The sequence below is a fragment of the Panonychus citri genome, unplaced genomic scaffold (assembly GCF_014898815.1).
Source record: "Panonychus citri isolate SS breed McGregor unplaced genomic scaffold, ASM1489881v1 Contig00134, whole genome shotgun sequence".
Lineage (NCBI taxonomy): Eukaryota > Metazoa > Arthropoda > Arachnida > Trombidiformes > Tetranychidae > Panonychus > Panonychus citri.
In genome coordinates this window covers 2,560,650-2,588,489 of record NW_026515539.1, presented here as the reverse complement: position 1 = coordinate 2,588,489, position 27,840 = coordinate 2,560,650, and the positions used below count along the sequence as shown (strand labels likewise).

The 27,840-nt window shown below is 32.3% G+C and overlaps 3 protein-coding genes across 3 annotated transcripts; 2 read left to right on the top strand and 1 right to left on the bottom strand.

Annotated features, from left to right (window-relative positions):
• The first annotated feature begins 5,024 nt into the window (after positions 1–5,024).
• On the top strand, positions 5,025–8,619 carry LOC128391055 (uncharacterized). Its single transcript, XM_053350891.1, has 4 exons — positions 5,025–5,205; positions 5,511–5,746; positions 7,443–7,547; positions 7,639–8,619. The coding sequence occupies exons 1-4, from the start codon at positions 5,115–5,117 to the stop codon at positions 7,978–7,980; spliced, it is 774 nt and encodes a 257-aa protein (XP_053206866.1). The 5' UTR covers positions 5,025–5,114; the 3' UTR covers positions 7,981–8,619.
• Positions 8,620–8,677: 58 nt separating this feature from the next.
• On the bottom strand, positions 8,678–16,146 carry LOC128391054 (insulin-like peptide receptor). Its single transcript, XM_053350890.1, is given in 17 exon segments — positions 8,678–9,865; positions 9,939–10,363; positions 10,534–10,666; positions 10,780–11,128; positions 11,263–11,428; positions 11,549–11,703; positions 11,800–12,345; positions 12,430–12,600; positions 12,759–13,003; positions 13,145–13,492; positions 13,681–13,828; positions 13,967–14,068; positions 14,209–14,413; positions 14,623–14,813; positions 14,991–15,120; positions 15,547–15,893; positions 15,896–16,146. Coding segments are annotated over 17 exon segments (4,710 nt in total). The 5' UTR covers positions 16,095–16,146; the 3' UTR covers positions 8,678–9,015.
• Positions 16,147–25,690: 9,544 nt separating this feature from the next.
• Positions 25,691–27,570, top strand: LOC128391209 (hyccin 2-like). Its single transcript, XM_053351058.1, has 4 exons — positions 25,691–25,816; positions 26,082–26,464; positions 26,558–26,816; positions 26,909–27,570. Exons 1-4 carry the CDS (start codon positions 25,691–25,693, stop codon positions 27,170–27,172), a joined length of 1,032 nt encoding a protein of 343 aa, XP_053207033.1. The 3' UTR covers positions 27,173–27,570.
• Positions 27,571–27,840: the final 270 nt, after the last annotated feature.

Sequence of the window (27,840 nt, the reverse complement as noted above, 5' to 3'; positions counted from 1 at the left end):
TGAGCCAATGGTGAATCTAAAATTCTGAGCCTTACCTTTCGAGTAACTCACTCAGAACTTTTTTGTTCAGTATCTGATTCAGCTCAGTTCAATTTGCTTGTTACCGCGCTGGTTAACATGAAAATCATCATAATTATCATGGTGAATTCAGAGGAAAAGTTCAACATCATTGAACTTGTGTTTACTTCCGAATTATAAATTAATTCATCAAGAAACACAATTAGTATTTTTTATAATTTCTACAATTAACTAATTTCACCAATTTATAAACTTAGTCTACAGATTTTCATTCAATCTGATTCATGAATGTCCATATTTATTGTTGTTATAAAACTTTCCGAACTGAGAATTTATTACAAATCAATCTGATTAATTCATAATCTATTCCCAAAGCTAATTAAACTAGATTAGTTTATAATTATCATGTTAATGGTGATTTGATTAATTGATCTTACTACTGACCAATCACCTGATGTTTCCCGTTGATTTGATTCACAGCTTTGTCCTTATTAACCTACTAAACGTTAATTATCACACTAATCAAGCTAATTAATAGTTATCAATTATCAGAGTCTGATTGGAATCAAATTTGATACAAAAATCATATTCAAATCGTAGTATGAGTAGATAATTAAATTAATCACTTTGACTTTTGATGCTAATTATAAACAATATATTAATTATTGAAACTCATCACGATAATCATTATTAATTATTGTATTAATATTTAATAATGCCGGAAGGTGTGAATTGAGTTCAACAACAATGAGATTTTTTTAATTGTTTCAATTAGAGAGGCAGATCTTTGTTTCATTACAATAAGTAAAAATCAATTTATCTTAACTAATAACCAATTAAATTAAATGTCAACGCTAATTTTGAATCAATTTTTTTCCTTTGATCAATTGCTTGACCTAATTTAGTTGTTGATTATCAGTTAATGTTGTCAATTGCGAGCCAGCTAATCATTGGATTCATCAGATTGTATTGTTTTATGTTTTGATTATTCATGATTAACGTTTTTTAGCATTGTGATTGCATCTTTAATCAAAGTAAAACTGTTTGCAAAACATTCAAAATTAATTAGATTGTAAATGAAAAAAAATGGTTAATCACTTTTATTGGCTTGAGTTAACTTATCATCAATATTGGTTTTGATTTATCATATTGACTTTGTACAACTCATTTCCAATCATTCATTAAGTTGATATTTGAATGGCAAGTTAATTGTTGGCTAGTTAATTGTTTATTGCTTTGCGGAAACAGTAATATCACTTGAATATTTGTGCCTAAAGTTACAATATTAACTGTTATTACCAATCAATATTTTAGTGGTAATCAAACAAATTAAGGTCAATATTGTAAATCCACTAACTAAAAAACAGAAATGTTCAAAACTTTTTTTTGAAAAATCGAAAACGGCGCCAATTTCAAACCGTCATTAACAGTATTCTTTTTCAATAGTTTGTTTTTCTTTCTTTCTTTTTTTTCTTTATCTCTTTCTGGACACAATTAAGTAATTCTGTGTCATAAACCAAGGTGCATTGACGTAATTCAGGTTTTTCACTTTTAAAAGTCAAGGTTATCGCCGATTGTAAATTTAAAATGATAATCGACTCTTTCTCTCCATTGAAAAGAAACATTTATGAATTAATGAATTCGGGAAATTTCAAGTTTCCCATGTATTCAGTTGATATTTTGCACACGCCCCTGGAAGATAAATTTGCACGTATTTCGGTCTAACCTGCGAATTTTAAATTTCAAGTTGTGAGTTGAAGTTCTAATAACGATCATTAGAAATATTAGTTTTTCAATCTGGAAAAGAGGCTAAACTTTATTAGAGAAATGAAATTGTACAATTATTGATGAAACTTTTAGTAATTAACAATTGACTTTATCGAAAGTTAATTAGGTAACCTTAGAATTGCAAAATACATTTGAAACAAATAGTTCGAAGCATCTTGATTAATCTTATTTACATGTACATCCCACAACACTTATTGTTGATTGTTTATTGAGTTGAATTGGAACAATCAAATCACTTAAATAATATTAACATGATAAAAAATGGTCTACATTTTATAAAGATTTGAAAATTTATTCAATTAATGTTTGTTTTCAAATGATCAGCAATTAAATTGAGACTTTATCATGAAGGTTATTATCACCTTAACCCTAAAGGTAATATTAAGTTAATTGTGACTGAAACTGTTCAGTTAATCATCGGATGAATTCAAATCAAAGGTTTACTAAGAGTATCGGGAATAATCAGGAGGGAAATGAGACTGAATTCATGGGAAATATGAGATTTTTCTGACAAATTCATGAGAAAAAGAGAGAGAGAGAGAACATTAAGAGAGAATCAATTAAAGCGGGAAATCTAAATGTCATCAAATTGATTGAAAAGAAAATAGTTTTCGTCGAAATTTGGGTGTGGTTGCAATTCTTCGAATTTCCAATTAGATTAATATATTATCATGTTGATTCTTGATGATCATCAGCTAATAATTCAACACAATTAAGGTCGATAATATATTTTTCAAAGCAACAATAAGTAACATTTACTTTCAAGTTACATTGTTGCTAAATTGTCATAAGCTCATTGATTAAGTTATGGACTAATGGATTCAGTTAATTGTGGTATTTTCACTCACTCATTTCTAATGATTGTCCTCGTGATCGTGTTAATTTCGCACAACGATTATTTAATTAAAACCAAGACATTTAATTGCTATTAAATCTTATTGATCAACTAATAAATCATCTAACTGTAATATTGAACTTAATGGTTACTAACCAATAATTTAAATGTAATCATCTTCATCTGGTAATCTCAATAAGATCTTAAGTCTGATTGATTACAAGATTTGATTTGATTGTGCTAATCCTTACTCTTCAATATAAACCATTATTAACTAAATTGCGACAATAGGAAAAATTACAACAGGAAAAATTACAATAGGAAAAATCACAATAGGGAAAGTTACAATTAGTTAATTAAAAGGCATCCTTATCTTAGCTAACAACAAGAGTGACAATCAATTGATTTTGAATATTGATCATCAAATCAACAAATGATTATAATGACACTTGAAATGTGTATTAAAACAATTAATCAAATCAACTAGAAGCCTCAATAACAACATTGAATTGATCTGAAATAAATAAACATTAAGAAACAATCAAATGTTATACAAAAAGGATAACTGTTAACTTAAATTGTTAGCTGATTGTTTATGGTTGATTGTGGTTAATTTTAACTAGTAAACTTTTCAAATTAGTTAACCAAATGAGTTAATAGGGCGGGATAAGGTTAACCAATTGAATCTGATGTTGATTTATATTATGATTTGTTGAGTTAAGTGTAATAAAAGTAAAACTAACTATCGACCAACAATTAAGAAAAAAACAAAATACCAATAATCGCAAAGTTAATTCAGTTGATTGTTTCATTGGTGATTTCTTGTTAAACTCCCTTTGGTATTAATACATTATCATGAAAATGTTTCTCGACTACAATTTAACCAGCTAATTATTAACCATTTTCTTACCTGTGGATGTTAAATTATCACACTGATTATAATTGTAATTATATTGTTTCTCATTTTCGGATAAGTATTGACCTCACATTGAGGTTTTAATCTTTGTTACTTTAAATTGTTGGTAAGGAAAAACATAAAACTACAATAACAACAACAACATTTACTATTGGAATAAGTTGAAATCAGTTGAAATTAAGAGCGGAACTAATATGAATTGTAATTTGTTGATTACAATCACAACCACAGGTAAATTGTGATTACCATTATTATCATTAACAAATTGTTTTCAATGTTATATTTCAATTGCCATAAAATATAACAGTTAACTTGAGAGGGATAAGATAAGATTAATTGTTGAGCAAAAATAAACGTTTTCACTATTTTTTTCAAAAAAAAAGTATCATTAATATTGTGCAATTGTTTCACAATCTAAACTAATCAACATTCATTGATTATTAATTAAACTATTTGTTACACTTTTCATTTGAACGAATACAAGATGATTAAAGACAATACCCGGAATCGTTTGATATTATTAATATAAAGACAGTCTCAAGTTCATCAAACTGATTATACTTTTCTCCATGATTATGAATTAAATTAATTATGAGATTCAATGAGTTGGAAAGTGGAAGCCGATTGAGATTATCAACGAATTAGCGGAAAAGTTTATGATAAGGATAAGGATAAGGAAGAGCAAGTTTATCGGTATCTCTCTCTCTCTCTCTCTCTCTCTCTCTCTCTCTCTCTCTCGCTCTCTGTCTGTCGTTTGAGTGACATTTTGTGAAATGAGTTTTTCTAGCCTTTTACTTAATTTATTTAGTCCTTTCATTTAGTTCCACTTCTTCATGATGATGATGATTGGATTGATGTATCTCCTCCTACTTCTTGCCCATCCTCATCCTCATCATCAGTATCATCTTCATCAATACATTGGCCTTTATTTTTGTACCTCGATCAAAATAGAAAGAAAGAAAAGAAAGAGAAAAAGCCGCTTTCAGGTTTTTCTTTTCTTACCTGAGTTACAACAAACATAATATATAATAAATAGTATTCTCATGTTGTTACCTTTTCTCTCAAACTTTTAAGGGCGATATTTTGGTTCCAAGGGCTCCCAACACGTACAATCATAGATTACATAGTCTCTAGCGCTCAACATGTAGTTAGTGCCAAAGACGCACACATTTGACCGTGAAAGAATAAAAATTTTTACCATTGTATCTTTAAACTTTTAACCATCAAACGGGATTACCTATTTACCTTGAAATTGTGTATGCTGGGAGATGGGGAGAGAGAAAGAAAGCTGAGAGCTGAGAGCTGAGAGAAAGAGAGCAAGTTGAGTGAGTAAAGTGAGTAAAGTGAGCCAAGTGAGAGAATGATGAGATGAGCAGAGTGAATGAGAGAATTGCAAGACGAAAGAGTAAAACGAAAGAAAGAGAGGAAAGAAAGAGAAACGAAAGGTAAGAAGAGTAATAATAATAACAATGAAGTTGCAATTAAGTGAGTAAATATTAATCGTTGTGGAAAAGACAGAAAGGAGAGAAAAAAGTTTTTCCAACTTTCAGAAACATCATGAAATCAGTGATTAACATGTGTTGGAACAGTTTCACCTTCTTCTGGATCCATTCAGATTCCTCTAGATTCCAACTTATCCAGTTAATTTGTAAGTTTCAAATTCGTTCGTTTATTTTCAATTTTCGAAAAATTCGATTTTTCAATATTTATCAACATCAAATCGATATTCGAGTATCGTTCTTATGATCCAACCATTACCTCTTCCTCTCTCATTCTTACACACCGACATACACAATCTTTTTACTGTCAACTCATCAGCTGACCAGTGATGTTACCGTTATATTTACTTATCGAAAATTTGTTTGCTCTTTTTTAATCATATTTCGATAAACTTTTTCTAATTGTTGATGATTAAGTTATCATTTTGTTCGTTTTCTTTTATTCTCATTACAGTTCTACATCAACTCATGTGTAAACTAAATTATGCTTCATCTCATCATCATCATTCATCTTCAACCTCATCTTCATCAACCTTTAACCCACCCCACCCTCGAATTAGCCCCTGTAATATACCCTTCTTTTTCCTACCGACCAAATTAGCAATACAACCCCACATTGAACCTTACGAGAAGGTCTATCGTCGAGCGAAGGCCATAAAAGGATGTGCTAAGCGGGTTCGAAAAAACTTTGTAAGTAATTAAATTTCTTTCTCTCTAAGTGAACAATTAACAAATCATTTCGAATCCCTATCAACAATTAACTCTTGTCAACTAGTTGGCTATTCAATCAAATCAACTTAATTCACATTATCATTACTTTCTCAGTGTTAACTTGGTAAATTATGGGATAAATTAGTTTCACAGTTTGTACAAACTTTTTGGATACTTTTGTTAATTATCTTGTTAATTTTTGTTTGATCATTAATCACTTGATCCTCTTGATCATTTTACAATCAATTTACAACTAGATCAATCTTTTGATTTGTTTATTATTGTCCAGTGACTTTTTGTTGTTGTTTCATTACCTTAGTTCAGAGGTTCAGTTATAGTGGTCATTCAAAATTGGTCAGTTCATATCCAGGAAGAGTTTCAAATAAGTTAATTGTTATAAATGGTAAACTCTTATCATGTTTAATTAGTTGGTCAAAGTTGATTAAGTTTTTCTAGGTTGCAATTAAATTTCAATTCTAAATTTGAGTTTATATTATATTAAACAACTTGATTAATATCTGTCTTCAAGTTGATTTAGTTTGACAATTTGATTTAATTTAGTTGAAAGGTCAACAGCATTTATAACATGTTGATAAATGGTTATGAGTTAAATTTAATTGATACTCACTAGATGAGTTGATTAATTGTAAATGAATTGATCGAGTTTACAAATTGTTCAATATTGTAAACTTTTTAAGTTAATTACGATTGTTTAAAACATGAGACAATCTTATTAACACCCAACAACAACGACAAACTGAATGAATGTTATATAAAATGATTGATTTTCATTCATAGAAATTCAATCAGTTGTGATTTACTTCCTACAATTAGCCAATTGTTGATCAAATATTGATTGTCCAGGGTTCATATAGAGTTTATTGTTGAGATGATTGTTTAATTAAGCGAAAAATTAACCAGACTAACGATTGATCAAAACACAATCAAAGACAATAAACTCACAGGTTAACCATCAATCTAACAAAATGGTCAAGTTTATGTAAACAGTGAAAGGTAAATCATGTTGACTGGTCAGTTAGATAATTTTTTCCATCAAAAACTAATAAATTATTAGATGAAAAACTTTTACAATAACTTTTTACATGTTAATCAAATGGATTCAATTGTCTCTGAGCCTCAACAATATTTACAATTGTTTTTTCCTTCATTCTCAATGATAGTAATCACCTGATACATTAATCAATAAATTGTTATTGATTAAATTTCCACATGAGCAAAGAATCAAAAAAATTAGGTTAAGTTTGAATTCTATGATTATATTTCAATCTAATTGAATTAATAACCATTGGTCACTTTCTCAAAGAGTGACCATTCATGAACAATAATAATAATACATTTACTAACCTTGATCTTTAATTTTTGTTTCCCTGGTCTTGTTAATTGAATTTGAGCTGATTGTTTATCAACAATTAACTTTAAATGTGTTCCAATGGTTGCAATCTTTAGGTTTGCAAAAAAATTGGGTAATATCATTCAATACAATTAATTATATTGATTACAATTAAATGTCATCTGCATAGCAATAGACTTGGCGATTTAATCACATTAATTTTTCTTGTCAATACGTTTAATCATGAAATGATTTGGTTGATATCATGGTAATCATTTTCAATTGATTTGTTGATTTTTCTTTCTCATTTGGATTCATTTTTAGGTTCAAATGTTAAGTGATGAAGATTTTGAAACTGGACTTGATAACCTCAGGCTAAATTGGCTTCCCGAGATCAGTAATTCAATTGAAGATATAGCAATAATTGAGGTAAGTCATTGATTGACAATCAAAGTGGTCAGTTGGTCATATTTGAATGATTAAATTGTTCCAATGTCCATTTGGTGCTCGTTTTTTAAAGGAGGAAGATGCTTTTCGTCGGAGTTTCCAATATCTACAATATTTCGCCATTGGTTTGGAACAATTGGTTCTGGATCAGGCTCTTCATGAGGGTCATATGATAAAAGAATTTCGAGAAATCGAGGAGAAACTAAGTCAATTGTTATGTGAAGTTCAACTTGGAATGTGGTATCGAAACATTAAGCCCGATAAACGGGTTGGATTCGAGGTGATGACCATCGAGTATCGTGATATTGCCGATGCATCTCGTCGGATGATTAGAGATTATCTTTTGTTAAGGGATTTGATTAAATTAACTGATTATATTACCCAAATTTTTGCGAGTTTAGCTTCACGATTTTGAATTAAATCTACAAATGTCCACAAAATACGGAATAGTAATCAATTAACAATCAACTATCCTTAATTAGCAATGTGAACTAAAATCGTGACACTTGGATAAAGTTTAGATTTTGTCTCTTGATTTGGTCTTAGTTTTTTGTTCTTGTTTCTTGATTAGAATCATCAACAATTAAGATCAATCAAAATACTCATAAAATGCTAATTGCTTTGAAATCGTTAGTTACACAGCTTAAGTTAATCTGTTAATCCAGATTGTTAACTAACATCTTGTGATAATGTGACTTGTTTTCAATTGGACACCACAATCAAGCGCATTCCTATTGTTAATTAACTAATTGTTGATTAGCTCAAAAATTAATTCTCATTCTCATTTGTATTATTTTCCCATTCAATTTTCGCATAATCAATTGATTGCATCATTGTATCCTCATCATATTCATTTCACAACCAATTAGTTAATTGTAATTGCTAAACCTTTTTTTTATACTTTAATATCTAAAAAGTTATACTGATAAACTAAACTTATTTCAACAATTTATAAATCACTTAACAATTAAATCATCATTAGCAGTAATTGAATCAATTATTGATACTTAAATTATTCAACGACAAAAAGTACACACAATTTAAATTACTGATTTGAAATGTAAACTCCATTGAGAAAGCTATTGTAATGTTAATAATAAAGAGACAAAAAATTTAAATTGTTTTACTTTTAACTGTTAACAATTAAAAGCCAATCAAATGGTGAGTTTTTAACTTGATTGTGTTTTTTTGCTGTTTTTTTTATTAATGATAATATAATAATTATAATAATATTGGAAGTGGAGATTAAATTATCTCGGACTTTATGTATATTGATTAAAGATTTTCATGTGATTGGGTTTTTGTTGCTTTTTTTACAAATCTCGTAGAAAAAAAAGAAAATGTTGATTACAATTATAATTACAATATAATTACACAGACTTGTACTTGTTCAATCTTCCCTTGCTCTCTCTCTCTCTTTCTTCCTCTTTCTTTATCATCTCTTGCCTCATCAGCAGATTGTGGTATTGTAGTGGGCAATTGGCCCATTGACCAGTCCTCCGTTGGAGGTTTGATTCATTTTCCTGTCTTTGTTGTTATCGGGAGACTGAATTGATGGATTGGTTGTTGTAGTTGTTGTTGTGGTCGTAGTGGTGGATGTTGATGGTGATATCGATGTTGCTTTTTCCCCATCACCACTGTCGACTTTGATTACTACACCGATACCTCCCCCCATTCCACTGCCTTCCGTTGATGGTTTAACCACCCCAAGGCCTCCGACGATTACACCACCACCACCACCACCACCAGTTCCAATTTCTTTACCATTTTCACCGCTATTTTTCTTGTTCGCTTTAATTAAATCATTTAAATTACCATTTGATAGATTTTTATCTAATTGACTGGTCATCGTTGATTTACTTGTAACCGTTGCTCCTGTGGTAAGTGGACTCGCTGCTGTTGTAGTTACTGTGACGGCAGAAGATAAGATATCACTTTCAGCATCAATATTTGCTTCTTCAATGGTTAATATTGTTGAATTTAATGCATCAATTTTGGTGGGGAAAAATTTCACTCCATCACCATTATCAATCTCTTCAATTTCAATTTCATGTTCTGAACACTCAAGCTCATCATCTTCGTTATATTTACATGTTACTGAACTTTTTAAAGGTGTTACTTCTGAAGTTATCTCTTTACGTGGGTGAGGTTTTAATTTTGCTTTGGCTTTTGCTTTAGCGTAAAAACTGACTTTCATGAACTTTTCACTGTCGATATCGGGTAACAGGATTTCAATTAATTCCATGAAAGTTGGTCGAGTTTTTGGATTTCTCATCCAACAAACCTTCATAAGATCAAATCTAAAAAGAAAAAGGAAACAATAAAATGAAATATAATCAGAGAAATCGAATCAAATTTTCGGTTAAAACTTACAATCTATCGGGACAACCTTTAGGCTTATCAATTGTCCCTCCTTCGGTTATATAATTGATGACCGCTGTGTTACTCAAACCTTGATAAGGTTGTGCACCTAAAGTTGCCATTTCATATAAAACGATACCATAAGACCAAACATCAGAACAATAGGTAAAAATACCGTCTCGAATGGACTCAGGTGACATCCATCGAATTGGTAAAAGACCTTGACCATCTTTACGATAATAGTCTGTTTCATAAATATCCCTGGTCATCCCAAAATCACCAATTTTTACAGTTAAATCATAAGCAACCATAATATTACGAGCTGCCAAATCGCGATGGACAAATTTACGAGATCCAAGGTATGCCATACCATCAGCGATTTCCGCTGACATCCTCCAAATTTCTGAAATAGAAGGTGGGTTGGTGGGTAATCCATCCTGAGAGTGAGAGAGAGAGAGAGAGAGTATAACAAATTTAGATTAGATGAACATTATGTAATCTATGAGTAATTTTTCCTTGATAAATTACTTCAAAAGAAGTTATTTGATGATCTAAATAATCGATGATAAAGTTAAGTGGATAATAGTTGTATGAAATTAACACCAACCTCATTATCTGGACGTTGTTTTAATAAATAATTACGAAGATCACCATTTGGCATTAGCTCCATAATAACCCAAGGTGGTTGACTAGTTGTTACTACTCCAATTAATTTGACAACGTGATGACAATCAAATGTTCTAGAGTAGGTTAAAAAATATGATAGAAAGTTGCATTAATACATGAACAAGAACGAGGAAAGTTATATTACAAGTGGATGATAGAGATCGGTATTCAAATGTGAACAACATACTTCATAACTTGAGCCTCATTGAGAAATGCTTTTGTCATCTGTTGTGTATTTACAGTCTTAACGGCCACTTTTAGTGGTAGTAGATCAGGATCTTTGCTTTTCATTTCACCTAAATGAACCATTCCAAATGAACCTTGACCGAGATCACCAAGGAGAGCAATATCCTCTCTACAGACTTCCCATTCATCGGGTTGATGAGTTATATATTCTGGGTTAATGGAGGCGAAAATCATTCGACCAGGTTGACCTGAAAGTTTTCTTCGAACAAAAAATCCAACGGAAAGGATGGTTACGAAAAGCATGAATAAACAAATGCCCAGAATGAGGAAGATGAGAAAGTAGGTGTCACCTGAGAGAAAAAATAACAAGAAAAAAAAAGAACGTAAATAATGAGAAACGAGGTTAATGTACTCTTACTATTTACACATTGAAAGTAAAGTACAAAAATTATATTAGTTAATCAGAAATTAACAAATTACTTACTTGGAACCTCAAATTCATAGTATCTTGTAAAATTACTTCTACCCGCTCTTGTCATGGTTCGTACTCTTAAAACGTAATGTTTACCACTGATTAAATTACTTATTCTGATGATTCCTCCGTTTTTTAGATACTCCTTTCGGGTTATACATTTTGATACTCCATCGCTCTGTTAACCAAAAATGTAAATGAGTGAAAGAGATGCAATTAGTTAAGGTAATTCTCAGTGGGAATATGTGTTAATTGTTAAAAGCAATAAAAAGGAATAAGTATTCACAATGTTAATTACCATTCCTGCTTCATTTGTTTTGTATTCGAGTTGATATGAAAGTATCTCTCCATTGGGGAAATCTGGTTCACTCCATCTGACGAAAGCAACATGTGAATTGTTGGCATTGGAAACATCAACTTCCAATGATTGAGGATCGATTTCATCAGCAAATGCTGTTGATTTAATGAAAGAGAAAAAAAAATATTGATTGGTTAGCAAAATTGTTCCATAAACAATAAGAGAAACAGTAATTTAATCAATTTTCTTACCTTTTGCAAGAGTACGTTGAGAAATGTATCTCGCCTCTCCACATAGGTTATAATCGGAAGGTTTTTCTGAGCTTGAATTGTGACAAGCACTGACGGTTATCTTATAATCAGTATAATGAGTGAGATTTTGAATGAGAAGCGATGCCGTGGTTGTGATGAATTCCCTTGTTTCAGGTAAATCAGGAGGAGGTTTGGTTGTGGTTATCGTTGATATTGGTGTTGTACCATCGATTAATGGCATTTCGGTTAACGATTGATTAGGTGCGTTACCCTGAATTTCACGTTTCTTTCTTTTCTCAGGTTTCAAGCTGCCCATTATCTCAGGAGTTAGATTATATTTCTTATATGCATTATTGATTAGATAGTCTTCAAAATCTGCGGTGCTTTTAGCTTGGTCTTCATAATCTACCAGCGATCGTTGACATGGACAACATTCGGTATTATTTTTCTCGGACTCCTCATCATCCTTTTCTCTTTCAGCGTCTTGAAGCCAACGAGATACGTTGATCCTTTCTTCTGGAATAATAGGAGTTTCGTAATTGAGCGCTAAAAAAGAATCAAATGAAAACAAAATATTAATAAGAATATAGAGATTTTTGTAGCGATAAAAAAAACGAAATAGATAATTACGTTCAGAACAGAAATCTCGATCTGAATAAGTTTCAGTATATGGAAGAATTTTCGTCACAGTGATACGATAATAAGAAACAATTCCATTAGGTGCTTTAGGTGGGGACCAGTGGACTATAATCTCTGAGGAACTTGATACTGTAGCTCCAAGATCTCTTGGTTCACTAGGAGCTATTAGATAGAAAATAAGAAAATAAGAAATTAGAGAATTGAATAAGTAAACATATGATGTCACATGAATTTCTAAAAATAACTAAAGGAAAAAACTATTGAGGAAATGTTGAATGAGTGAGGAAATAATTATATGATAGATTTTGTCTTATATTTACTCGTTGGTTTTGTTTGAAAATAAACGATTGGACTTTGTCCAGTTCGATCCTCGGCAGTAGGAGTTCTGATAGTATAAGTTTTAACATAAGTCGCATAGCGAGTAAATGGTTCAAGTTGAGTAAGTAAATATTCAACTGTTATATCACGTTGTCTCTCTTCATCTGCAACAACTTCCAGGGCATTCCAACCATTTGAGTAACATGCATCGCGACCACCATACACCGAGACCGTTGTATTTCCCGGCCTAAAAACGACATAAAGAGAGGAGAGAAAAGTCAATAGAAAATTAATTTGTGTCAAGATTAAACAAACTAAAGTCATAATCTAATATTGATCATATTAAAATCGTTGTAAGTAAACAATTAGTAATAAAGTGGGAGCTTACGCTTCTCTGTAATAAACTAAATATCCCAGTAAAGATCTCGCATCAGTTAGATTTTTAAGAAAATTAGGCCATTGCAAGTATGCATATTTATGTCCAGAAGAGGCAATTGTAAGATTAAGTGTAGTTATGTCACAAGCAGTTTTATCCCCATTTGAATAAGGTGAGATATCTTTGTCATCTTCGATACGATTTATTCGTTGGATTTGTTGAATTTTCGTTGTACAAAGTTTGGGATTAATGTGGAAGAAAATTTTCCCATGTGAAATATTCACCTTGGAAGTAGTTCCATTATCTTTTAGAGGGAAGAGCTCTTGAAGATTAGGATTATCGATGACCACCAAAGAGTAACTATTTTGTAGTTAAATTTAGGATAAAAAGTGAGAGAGAGAGAAAAAAATCAGTTAAATTGGAAATAAAACAAATATAAAAAAAAGTGTGAATAAAAGTAGAACCAGTGAAGGTAATGGGACAGAAAAAAAAGAGATCAGATGAAAGACTGAAATAGGTAGAAAAAGAAAACAAAAGATGATAATTACTTTGTTCGATCTAAAATATTTCCTTCGATGGTTTCAAGGTTTTTGAAGAAATTCAAGGTGATTAGTGGATATGATCGCGCAATTTTAAGGTATCCTGTGATAGTGCGAACTTGTTGTAAACTTTCCTCAAGCTCAGTGATAATATTAACTGGAAGAAAGACAAATAGAAATAGAAAATCAAAGACAAAAAGAAGACAAAGAAAAAAAAGAGACAATGTTAATATATTAGAACCATCAAAAGAGGAAAAATAATGTAAAGGGTAATGTGAAAGTAGCTTGTCAATACCTCCTCCTGTAACCGATATGTCAAGATAACCGTCGATAACAGTACATCCTCGAAAACTTTGAGCAGCGGCGACATTGGTAATGGTGCTATTCCCTTTACAAGCTATAAAAACATAAAGAATCAATAAAGAAAAGAAAAAGAAAAAGAAAAAGAAAACATAAGTATACAAGTTGACAGTCAATAAGTGGGTGGAAGTACAATAAGATTAGACCAAAGGAAATCCTTTGTCATTAAAATCTTACTTATTTTACAAGCTCCTTGACATCTATCGCAAGCATGTTCATCATCTGGCTTTTGTTGATAACCGGGCGGACATTCAGCTAAACATTGATTCCTTACGGTGGTATTTCGTGATTCAAATATCTTGTAAGATTTTTTCTTGTCCTTGTCATCAGATGTACTCAATACAAGACAATCTAAGTAGCTTATACATCGACGAGATAGAAACTGGAAGAGAGAGAGAGAGAGAGAGAGAGAAACAACAATAAAAATCATAAGAAAATTGTAAGAGTAACATGAGAATGTAATTACTTCATATAATGAGAATAAAAATCAAATGATTAATCAATAATAAAACGTATATTGAGATGATTCTTGTGGTTTAAAATTTCCTAATCACATGAGGTTGAAGTTACAATTAGATTTAAATGTCTCACCTCATATTGTGAAACATCACAACGTTTATCACATCTTTTTCCTTGGTTATCGTAAATAACGAAACCTTTACAGGCAAGACAATCTCGATTGGTTCTTCCGGTACAACCACCGATACAAGACGAATCACAGCATTCCTTTGGATTGTTGATGTTGCATGTTAAATTTAGTGATTCACATTCGTTTGAGCAGACTGATGGTAAAAGAATTTTATAAAAAGAAAAAAACAATCATTAGTTAGTTAAAAACAAGAGAGAAAGAGAGAGAGAGAGAGAGAGAGAGAGAGATAGAGGTAAGCGTATGAAGAAACCTGTAAGGCTTTTCTTCTGCTAATTCATGATCATTGATAATTGGAATGGAAATTAATTACTTCTTTGGCAATTCTCTGAGTTCCAGCATAACCCGTAGTGAGTCTCCTTAGCACCAGTTTTTAAGATCGGACAGGTTGGTACAACACCGACTTTCGAGCATTTGGGACATTCGTTGTAGGGTTTATTATCCTATGGAAAAGAGTATAAGAAGAAAATAATTCAATGAAAGAACAATAATAAAAAATAGTAAATTACCAAGAAGAAGAGGAAAGTGTTGGAATAAAATGGAAAATTAAATAAATAGATGGATGATAGAGAGAGAGAAAAGAGAGAGAGAGAGAGAGAGAGAGACGATTGGTTAAAGTTAATGGTTTGAGATCAATTGGTAAACAAGAAAATTTATAGAAAGAGCCGGAAACACAAACAGGAAAATGATGAGTGAAAATTGAGAGATAAAAAATGTTGGAAAAAAAGACAAAAAAGGAGAAAAGAGTAGAAGAAAAAAAAGTCTAATATAAATGAATGAGAGAGAGAGAGAGAAGAAGAAAGAAAAGAAAGAGAAAAGATGAAGATGATGATAATGAGCTGAAAAAGAAAAACAATGAAAAAACAAACCTTAACATGATTAGAACCTTTACCAGATTTTGCAATGAGATCCCAATTAACTGTTTCCGCAAAACATAGATTACGATTCTTTTCAATCCGGACAGCTCCCTTTACGATGGTTGTTAAATTAACCAGACCAATTTCCTGTAAATCGGTAACATCATAGATGATGAGAGCAAAATTATGGAACAAATGTTGACCTCGGATAACAGTTAGATTAGGAAATAATTTGGCAAGAGTGGTTATTCCTGAGACACGGAATATGAGAACATAATCAGTGACCTCTGTTAATAGAGGGAAACTCATATTCTCAAAATGTCTCGAGGTTCCATTGTAAATGGTTGATATTTGAAGTGACCTTCAATTACTGTACAATTTTCAATTGTTTCAATTGAAATATCACGGATATCAAGTGATTCACAGGTTTTCTCCTTGATTGTTCCTGAGGCTTGGGCGATGATTAACCAGAAAAATATAAGATGATAAACAAGGTACCAATGACAATGGTGATGATGTTGTTGTGTTTGATTATTACATTCAATGGGTGAGATTATCATTTCAATAGCAACATTGAAGTTTCTTTTTCTTTATGTATATAAATAGTTTACTTTTTTTCTTCTTCTCTTGTGTTACTTTAAACAAAAGGAAAACAAACAAACATAGAAATTGGGATAGAGAGAGAAAGATAGGGATGGGAAGAAGAGAAAGAAAAGGATTTAAATTGTTGGAGTTAATTTTGTTTTCTTTTAAAATTGAATCACATTTCACATTTTTTTAATTAAACCAGAAAATGAAGAAAAGATTTTATTGATAGACTATTACTGTCGTCAAGTACATGACTGAGCAACCTCGAGTGTTGCCCTCTGACGGTCATATATTTTTCGACCGTTTTTGTTACATTTGGCTTTTTTCCTCCATTATTTGGTACATTTTTTTGGCGGTTTTAATTTCTTTTCTCCCCCAATTTGTCAATTTCTTCTCAAATGTTTCTTTAATTCCAGGTATCTTTCTATGCATCCAGTCGCATTCATTGATATAATGGTTAATTGTTTGTTTTTTCTTCCCACAACAATCAAATCGATATTTGAAGCCTGTGATTTTTTCCAGTAATTTAAGCTTTGAGGTTGTTAATTTATCTCCAATATCTATCTGAAAGACATCAAATTGTGATTTTCCTTTGTGATATATTTTGTTTAATCTTTCTTTGGCTTTTTTCTTTATCCATCTCTCCTGTGCTAATAGGTTGTTCTCTGGTTGTCTCCGAGGTACGTCCAAGCATCCGATTTCCCTCCACGTTAGGTCGTTTTCATACTCGACATAAGTCCATTCTCCGGGTATTGTAAGTATTTGTCTCAACCCTCTTGCAAACATTGATTCACCTTTTACGTATTTTGTGGATATTTCATCTAATTCTATTGTGTACCTTTCTTGTCCATATGTCTCTATCAACCATCTTAGACCTATCAGTGTTGATTCATAGCTGGTTAACGCTCCTGGTGTTCTTAATCGTATGTATTCACTTGTTCTTTGTCTTTTTCTATTATAATTCCTTTACCATCCGACTCAAATACTTTGTATTTTATTCTTCCTTCTTTCAGGTCCATTCGGCGCCATTGTATTTTCTCCATTGGTACCAATTCATTTGCCATCCATTTGATTCCTTTTCATTTGTGCTAAGCTTTCGCCAAATCCATCGGTAATCGTACTCTATTGCTTGTAGTATCCCGCCTGTGTCCTTCTAGTACGTATAACCATCTATTTGTCCTGGGGTTTCTGTTAAGGAATCGATTCGTTAATGTACCTACCATTTTTATGATTTCTAGCAATTTATCATCGTCGCTCACTGCCCACAGTATATGTTTATACAGTTTTGGTGTTAGTATCGATGTGATTAGCAATTTTCTTATTTTTCGTTTCAATCTATTGATGTCAGGCCAGTTCTTTGACAATCTCGGATATACTTTGTCTTCATATGTTTCAGTAATTCTTTTTTTCGTGGCACATTGTGTTATTCGGCCTCTCGTGATATCAAATCCGATTATTTCAAACCATCTCTTGTCCTTTTCTGTATATATTTCAGTTTTCTCTTGATTTATAGTCAGATTTATACTTTTCATCTCGTAGTTGATAATTGCTAGAGTTTCTTTTTCTTTTCCTGGTTCACAAAGTAGTACCAGGTCGTCAGCATACGCTATGATAAATATTCCTGCTTCTCTAATTCTCCTTATGACTGTGTCCAACGCGAAAATGAATAGGATCGGTGAGGTGCATGTGCCTTGAGCTGCTCCTGATTCGTCTTTCATGTAGTATTTTTTTCTGTCTTTGTAATAGGTCAGCCATCGATTCGAATACGCTGACTTCAGGAGTGATAGCGTCGAAGGTTTAATCATATGTCTTAACCGAACCCAGATAGGGGCTAGGTCTACACAATCAAATGCTTTTCGGATATCGATTTTTATTACCACGTAGTCGATGAAATCAGGATGTTTTATAAGCTCATAGTAATAATCTTCTCTTCTTTTCCCTGTGCAGAAACCAAACTGAGTGTTTTCCATCAGGTAATCATTCGCTATATCTAGTAGACGATCAGCTAGTATTTTATCAATGATCTTGTAGAGGTAATTTGGTGACCGTACCATTCTTACTGATTTTCCATCGGCTTTCAGCACAAATCCACAGCCCAATGTTGTCACTACATTCGGAACGTAGCCTCGGTTAAAAATTCGTTGAATTAGGGTGATGATTGTTTCTTTATTTATCGTGAAGAATCTATTCCACGTATAGTTGGAGAAAGTGTCAGCCGATAGACTCGAGGTTTTAAATTTCATCTTTTTGATTTTTTCGATTTCGTTTTCTTCTAGTTGACCTCCGGTTGTTCCTGTTGTATCAAAGTATTTCGGTTTGTTGGTTGTGAAGTTTTCCAACCATTTCTCTCTACTTTCTCTTGTTTCTTTTATATCCCAGTTAATACTTGTTGGTCTAACTATTAGATTTTCATTGATCGCTTGCCAGAGTTGTTTCGAATCTTTGCTGTTATTCAATTTTTTATACACAGAGAATTGTTTCAGTTTTGATTTTATCTCTTCTCTAATTCTTCTTAGTTGTTCGTTCTCTTCCATGGTTTTGTCCCTCTTTCTGGTTAATCTCCTTCTGATGTGTATTAATCTCTTAATTTTATTTTTTCTTTTCTTGACATATACCCATTTTCCATTGATATCAGGAAAGTTGATTATTCTCTTACAGTTGATTACCATGGATGAGTTTTTTCCTGTGTCTTCGTCTTCATCTTTCTTCAATTTCAGTTTCCATGTACCAAATCTTTTTACTCTGATTTCTTCTTTTCTTTGTTTTTTCTTAAGGTTTTATCTTGGTTACTATTTTGTAGTGATCGGAGTAGCCATCGTCTACCAGTTTACATTCTTTCACTTAATTTGTGGAGTTATAAAATCATATCCAATACATTTTCTGATTTTTAAAAGTTGTTCTGAAGTCATTTTTCACTGGGGAGAGTTGGTAATCTTTCAACCATTTTTCCATTACTATTCTTCGGTTTCGACTATTGTGGTTTCCTTTGTTATTTTTCTGCCACATACTTGACACCGTGTTCCAATCTCCCATGTATATTTGGTTTTTTCCCTTAAATTTTTCGCTCAGTTCCCTGGTTATCGCGTAACTTTGAACATTTTTTTCTTCGTTCTTTGTGTGTCTGGTTGGAGTAATATAAACCGCTGTCACAATTGTATCCATTTCTTGTATTATCACCGTACACACAGAGTCACTTCGGTTGTATATTTGTTTCGCTGTGAGGTCAGCTGATACGACGAGAGCTTGTCGATTTTTTCCAAAGATGTTGTAGTTGTTTATGTATTTAGAAAGCGTTTTAACATTTGGTTCACTGATAGATGTAATTCTGCGATAACCATTTATCGTGTTAACTATTGCTTTCTTGGTTGATTTTTTGTTATTGGCACTATTTATATGTCTAATCTGAACTTCCATTTTTACTTTAATTGTTTTCATATTTCTTTTTTTTTTTTTTTTTCTTTCTTTGTTTAACCAGATAGTTTTTGGCGGTCCATTCAATGGAGTCTATTCCGATTTCTTCATCAAGGTGTCAATACCTTTGCAGACTCGCGTTGGTATTGTTGTTGTTGCTCAACAGTAGTTTTTACAAAGGTTCACGTCATTTCCTTCAACGTGAATTTTAACCATACCTGGTCTTTCGTTGGAAAATTTGCGTCATCTTTATTGTCTTCATTCTCGTGCAAATGTCGATCTTTTTATCTGTCGTATCGAGTTTACTCTTGACGGTGGGACAGTTTTTGGTCATGGTGTTGATGCTTCTTTTTCCAAAGCTTACCAAATGGCCTGTTATCAATTGTTGAGGGTAATGATTGATTGTTATCCCTCTCTCATTATGGTGGGTTTGTCTTGCGACCTCGGTTTGGAGTCAGCAATTTACACTTAATTTTGTATTTTGTTTTTCTATCTTTCTTTAGCCAAATAAGTTGGTACCTTTGCCTAATTGGAGGGGACATTGTTTCCTCAATGCCGCGTTAATACCACTTTTTCATTCATTACCTTTTATTCGGGTGCTGTTTCGTTGTTTTCTCATGGTAACCAACGAGATCAATCGTGGTCGGCTCGTTAATCCTCTCAATCGTGATACTATTGTTTCCAGTGGTGAGTCTCGGTACCTTTGGACCTGTTGTTTCTTTGAGTATCACCGACACGTTCGCAAGGCATCATTTGTTGAGAGTTTCACCATCAGAAATATTCCTCGTGGTCTTGAAAAGAAATTATGGCCCAATAAGAAAGTTCGAACTCCACCTAAGGATAAGCCTACCAATGATCTGGATTTAGACGACCACCAAACCTGAGTTTTACGCCATTTTCTGAGTTTGTGTCCCCACGTTATTCGACTCTGGGGTACTGAATACGTGGCTTATTTTGATCTTTGTAAAAGATCGTTCAAGATCATAAGATGTATCACGATTTGTTGATGGTGACAATAAGTGGACTGTTTGAGTGTCGTCATTGTCGGGTTCCTACTTCTGGTTTCGTGCATAGTTTTCCCGTTTTCCATTTGCGACATAATTACTGTGAAAAGGATCAACCATTTCGTCTCAGTGAAGCAATTTTTCATCATAAGACTTGGATAGCTGATATAAATCTTTCTTGCTCTAAAAGAGTCAATGGTTCCATTTGTGGTAGTTCTTTTCGTGCCTTAGCTAATTTGAAAATAACTCATTTACCTACTATTTTGGCTTTTCATCTCGACCCAAGTTTGATTGAGAATGATGATGTTATGGTTGCTATGGAGGAGAAATTCACTATCTCTTTTGGCGGCGAGGATAGAACTTATTACCGTCATGGTTTCACGAGTGTTTATCCTCTATTCAAAATAATGACCGTAGGTTAGAGATCGTTTTCGAATTCCTGAACCCGGTGATAAAAGATTGTTGGCACACTGTCATAAATTTAAGAGTAAAAGATGATCTTTATTTTGAAATTAACAATGGTGAAATTTATCCTCATTAGAGGAGCTGTTGACCTGTTACACCCTGGTTCTCTTATTATTTATCATGATAATAATGATTATCTTTCAGTTGTCGATGGGGCTACGGCCTAACTGCTTTTGCCTAATGTTTCTGGTGCCACCCTTGGTAGTGTGTTGCACATTTATGACAAAAACCATGTTTTGCTCTGCCTAATAAGTGGATCGTTTTCTTCTCACTTATCACCATGGGTGACCTTTTTGACCTTATCATAATCTTCTTGACTTTTAACGAATATTGTTACTACCATCTCATCGTAATTTTCTTTTATCTCCATGAAGTGCACAATATCTTTCAGTTTTCCATTATATCTTCTAATTCCTCTTGCTGGTTCTGTTTTACATGATAGAGTGAACCATCCCATGATTGCCACATTAACCTGGTCGTCAAGTTCTGTGAACAGATCTTCAACTTCATTTATCCCCATTGGTCTGGCCATTATATGTGCCGTTTTCCTCTTTCCTTTCATTGTTTTCTCGATTCGTGTTCGTACAAATTCCGGTGGGGTCCATCTTTTAGATACACTGTGATAAACAATAATCTCCTCGTCGATAAAACCACCGTCTACTAGTGGATCTTGCTCTGTGGTGTCTTCAGGTAATTCGATTAATTCCAGTAGTTTCTGTTGAACGTTTTTCGCCTCGGAATCAATATCTTGTTGAGTCAGAAAGGAGACCACTACATTGGCACCAGTGACTATCATCGGGCTTGGTTTCCATTTTTGTTTAAACTCTTCTTTTCCAATTTTCAATATATCCGATAGAAATTCTCTGAGTTTTTCACTATTTTCACACCAATCAATAAATTGTTCATTTAATAAGTTTTCACTTTTCAATTTGTTTATTAATTCATCTGCTGACAAATCCATTTTGTTTTTAACTTAAATACAAGTTATCAGTTTTGTTTTTAACTTAAATACAAATTATCAGTTTTATTTTTGTTTTCAAACTTATTCTCTTTGTTTACAAAAGTTATCAAGTATATGTTAATTTTCATTACTATGTCAAAGGAAGACAAAATGGTGGTTTCGTCGTTATGGTTACTTTACTGCGCGAAGTTCGGCAACCTCGGATTTGGAGTTAGCCTTTACATCATTAGGTAATCATATTGATAATCAATAATTGAGATAGCCATTTGTAATTCACTGCGATATAAAGGGCATGATTGTGAGTACGCAGTGTGATCAGGTCTCTCACATGAGGCACATTTAGTCTCTTCCGATTTGCAATTCATTCTAAGGTGTCTTTCAGCGCATCTTGTGCATCTTATCTGGTTTACGCATTTGTTTTTCGTGTGACCAAATTTGTTGCAAGATCTGCAATTGATCACTTCAAAGGAGTCTCGCACAATTGCAAATGAGTATCCCAGTGAAATTCTGCCTTTCATGGTTTGTTCGATAGTTGACCGAATTGCTGGGCTTACTTCTAGTACTATTCCAAATTTTTCTCCGCGTCCCATGTCAAAGTAACTCTTGAGTTTATATTGTTTTTCATCTTTAAAACCATTCAGTCTCATGATTCTATTAACATAGACTATCCATGATTCGTTAACTGGTGGCTTTATGAAAAGCAACTTAATATTTGGTCTCTGCCATTCCGGTACTCTGAACACTACTTTTTCAGCTGATAGAAGTTTGTGTAATTCGTTTCTATCTTGTTCTGAATAGACAATTATTAAAGAGAAGTTTCTCCAGCATATAGCTTTGAACTTGAATGTCTTTTCGATTCGCGACATCGTTTCCGTGAGGGCTGTTACCGTTCGATGTTGTTCAGGACCTTCCACTACAATTCGGAAGAATCTCGTACATCATTCCATGGCCACCAATTTTTGGGACGTCGATTTTATTTTGTCGGTTCGGCATAATGTTGTTCGAACGCTTAATCTTTTCTTTATTGGTTGTATTTTCTTTAGTTCTTCATCGTCAGATGATCCTGATGATACTTGGTGATTCATCTTGTGCAACCGCAGATTCGGCGCTAGCATTTACACCTTTTTCTTCAGATGGGTTTCCATCCATTGTATCATGTCTTTGAATAGGCTCAGTTTACTTTCTTCGATAGTATTACCATCATTGTCCTTCGGTGCTACCAATGCTTGTTTAAGTAGCGCAACATCTTCTATCAATAACGATTGATCCCATGTTTCCAAGTTCGCCTTAATTGTCTTTTTATCCAACCTTTGAATTTTCATCACCTAGTGCCTTTTGCATGCGGTTAATCGCTTCTTTATATCTTTCGATGTCACTCTTCCTTAGAGTTACATGAAGGAAAACATTTTGCTACAATTGTGAATGTAAATGTAAAATACAGTTCTTTAGAAATACATTTGTTATAAATTCATTTTCTTAAGTAATTCCATTTTTCTATTAAAATACATTTGCCTGTCTATAGAGCACGTTGCTTACCTTCTTTCTTGGTGCCATGTTTTTTGTTCTCAAATTTCTTTTTTTTTTTTTTTTTCTTTTTATTTATTACACTGTTGGTCAATTGTTTAGCTGGATGTAATACTAATCACAATTTATTTAACTGATCACAATTTATTCAATTAATCACAATTTATTTAATTAATCAAAGCACAAGAGAAATTTTTTGGTAAACAAAATTGAGCCGAAGATAAGGTGAAGCCGATCAACTGGAAATTGGAAAAAAAGAACAAGCTCATTTTCGGCTTACCATCTCTTTCGATGGAAAGTCTGAGCTGCGCCGTTGAGATTTTCTTTGCTCGACTTGTGAGCTGACGAAAGTGTCGCCATCTAAAGTTAACAAAAAGCGAACGTTAATATTAAACTAAAATCATAAAGAAAAAGTAAGAAAAACCAAAGTGAACATTTTTAATTACTCTTTTTTTTTATTATCAATTTGATTCTTTTTGATTTTGATAATTTTTTTCTTATGAAATTGTTTAGATTTAAGGTTAGTCTTTTTTAGTGTTGAGATAATTATGATATTCATCTACTTTCAACTTCTTCTTGGTCCAAAGAGAAATGAAATTACATTTATTGACCATTAAAGGGTTTCGATTGGATTTATTATGATAAGTTGATGATATCGATTGTTAACTTTGATTATTTGAAGACTTTTCACCAATTACATTGGTGTTGCTTTTAATTGTTTGTTTTTGTTTTAGATGAATTTAGTTTCGGTCGTTGGTTTTTTCTTCTTGGTTTTCTGGTTACACTTGGTTTAACTTGTAGCTTCTTGAGCTTAATTGTCAGTTTATTGAAAATCAAAACACGTTGATTAACTTGATTGTTTTCTACTTAAATCAATCATCTTTTACTCTATCAATTATTATTGTAATGATTTAATTTAAAAGGTAGTTTTAGTTTGTAGCTAAAAAAGGTCAACATAATTTAATGATGATTATTATTAAAATTGAGGGTTCAAGGAGTGGTTGGTTGGTAGTTTGTTTTGTATTTTGTACAATTAAAACACACAAATTGTTTGTAAAATGATAAATTTTGTAACTTTGTAGTTTCAAAGTGCTTAATTGGCTTAATTATCTCTTGAGATGATTAAACAGACAAAAAAAGAGTTGATTGTGAAAAATTAGGATTTTGTTAACTATTACAATCTTTAGGTGGCAAAATGCAAATTGTTGATGATAATCCAGTTATCGGTGATTTGATCTGCCAACAGGTGAATTGATGATGGATATTTAAATTGAATTAATTTATAAGAGAAGAGGATTTGAAATATTTACACAATTAATGATACAACGAGAGTATCAATTGATTGAAAAAAAATTACTAAAATCGAGTCGAGAACAATTGATGAAAAATCTTCATGTGTCGAAACCTAAATAACTTTACAAAAAATATCGAAACTCGAGTGTCCATCATTATGAAAACTTTACCACGTTAGTTTTAAACATCGAAACAATTTTCGAGCTAATCAACAATATTTATCGATAAGACAGATCAGTTATTCAAGATTAAACATCTTAAGAGTTACTAATTGTCATCAAGTGAGTTATTTAATATTCCTAGTTGGTGATATGAAATTTGGAATAAATTTTTGGTTTGTGATTAATTGTCAATCAGAATTTTTGACCAACACTGAAGCGCTTCCATTTGGAGTGACCATTAATCGCACATTGGAAAACAAGAACTACTATTATCATGTTGATTCTGCTGATGGTGTCGTGACTGTGGATTAAATTGCTGAAATTTTGTTGTTGATTGTTGAAAAGGTGAAGGTACACCAGTGGAAATAAATTGACCATTGGTCAGTAAAAGAGGGAACAGTGGATCAACTATTTGCTAAGACGATGGAATAGAAGAAAAATTTTATCCTCTAATTAGATGATCAATAAAAGATCCCGTTCAAATGTTGACACTTCCATGTAATCACAATTAGATTATCACCAAAGAGTAGAGAGGTTTTTACTCTTTGATTATCACATTAATCAAATAAATTTTATCTCAAAATCAATTGGTTATTTCCACTAAACTAATCCTATTCTCAGAGCATTTTTCAATCATTGTAACTGTAAACATTTAGGAAACTCAACCTGAAGAGTGAGTAATAAATTCATTGCCTGATTAGTATTTAAAATCCATTGTTACCGTTTAATTGTATCAAATTGATTTCATTATGAGTCAAATTGTCGATGATTGGTTAAGTGAATTCGACAAATTCAATCAATACAAAAACTCACCTGAAGAAATACATGCTTATGCTATTGGTGTTTTCAATTTCCCTGATCTGATCGCTGCGATAGTGAATATCTTGGAAGATGATAAATCATATGAAAAGGTAATAATTAAGTTAATTAATTGTTTTCTTTTTCTTGTTACCTCTCTATCCGTTTACCTTTAACTGTCCATTAACTATTAACGTTTGTTTCATTTCATGTTGACAGTTTCGCACCAATATGTACTCAATTGTTTAATTACCATCGGATGAAGGATGATAGACTCCGATTATTTGTAATTAGCTTCTTACCCTCACTAATCAATATTCATTTGCAATTTAGTGTTAAACCTTTGGAGTTCGACGGAAATATCGATGTGTAGACACTGTCCTTCTCGGTGTTTACAATGCTGAAATATCAAGTGAGGATGGATTAGGTTCTAATCGGACATTTAGAGTGCCAACAACGGCAAAGCCCTCCGTTTATCACGAACCGCCAACAACTTCAACCTCATCATCAGGTCAACAATCAACTACCGGTAACGATAGTTCTGGTAAACCTGATTCTGGTCTACCCTTTATTAATGTTCCTGTTTATGGTAATTATAAAACCAGTGATTCCATCAATGCTTCTAATCGCAACAATCTACTGATTGGTCTTTTACACTTATTCCATGAACATATGAGCTGTTTACCTAAAAGATCTCATGTCGCTTTGTGTCGAATGGCAATCAGGTAAAAAATTCTCTTTTCTATTAATACTTTAAATTCTATGGAGAGATTTCAAGTTAACCAAACTGTTTTTGTTTTCTCCATCTTAATTCTCAGTGTTTTGGAAAAAGAAACTCGGCCTCCAACCGATTGGAAAGATGTTCTAAGTAAGCACCCAAACGCCATCGGTAATCTTCACAATTCCACTTTACTGCCTGATTTTCCTCGTAAAATTACCGTTGTCCCCCAATTTCTGGTTCGTCTTGCCAGTTGCATCTATTTTTGTATCTACAATGGTGTTGGTGACATTGCCATTCAAGCTTTAGATCATGTCCATTCCCGTGGGTTAACTGACCTTTACCCTGACGTCTTATTGGTAAGCTAATAGTTGATAAAAGTCGAATACAATTTTCAATTTGATTCTTTCGATTCTCATTTGTTTCTCTTTTCGTTCTCAATCTTATCTAGATGACTAATGCAATCAAGAATCAATTAACCACAAATCCACCGACAACCCAATCAACTGATGGACAAACAGGAATAAGTGTTCCTTTAACATCGACCTCAACGGTAACTTCTACCCCATCATCATCATCTAATAAAACCGCAATTACGAACGCGTCGTTCAAAACTCGTAAATTACCTGAAGATATTCCGATTGTTACCTCGACAAGTAATAACACTAACCCTAAGCGTTTGCCATCCATTAACGAGGATAATCAAAATAATTAACGAAATCTAATTTATCTAATAATTAATTTACAATTTCTATCACCATTAATACTCCTATTCAACAATATAACTCAACTAATCACTCCAATTGCTTTGAATATTAGTCTAATTCTAGTCAATACTATTATAAGAGTAACTGAAAATAATCTCACTAATATTTTACATTGAAATTATCGTATTTAGACTAACCAATATAATTAATCAGATTTAGAGGAAACAGTAATCTGACAATACAATTAATTAATCAAAAGTGAAAAAAATTTTCTCTCCATTTGAAATTTCATTCCAATTATAATCAAAATTTCAATACTCTAATCCTAATCCATTGATTCATTTGTAATCTCTTGATTGTGTATCCAAACTAAATTAACATGCGATTAAATTGTTCTCACTAATCATTTGATTATTTGCTTTATTCGTTTCATAAACTCATTGGAAATTTAAAAATGAGTAAATTGTCAATGCGCATCCAACTGAGAGTTGATTGTTAATCTCGACACCTGTAGACTCATTGATAGTAAACCAGGTGGACCTTTAAATTGAATCTGAATAGAGATGAGTCACTTTGTTGTTGTTTTGCTTTTCCTTGTTATTGTTACTCAATCTAATTTGATTCTTTCAATATTTTAGATTTAAATTGATTATGGATAAAATTCCACCTCCACCTA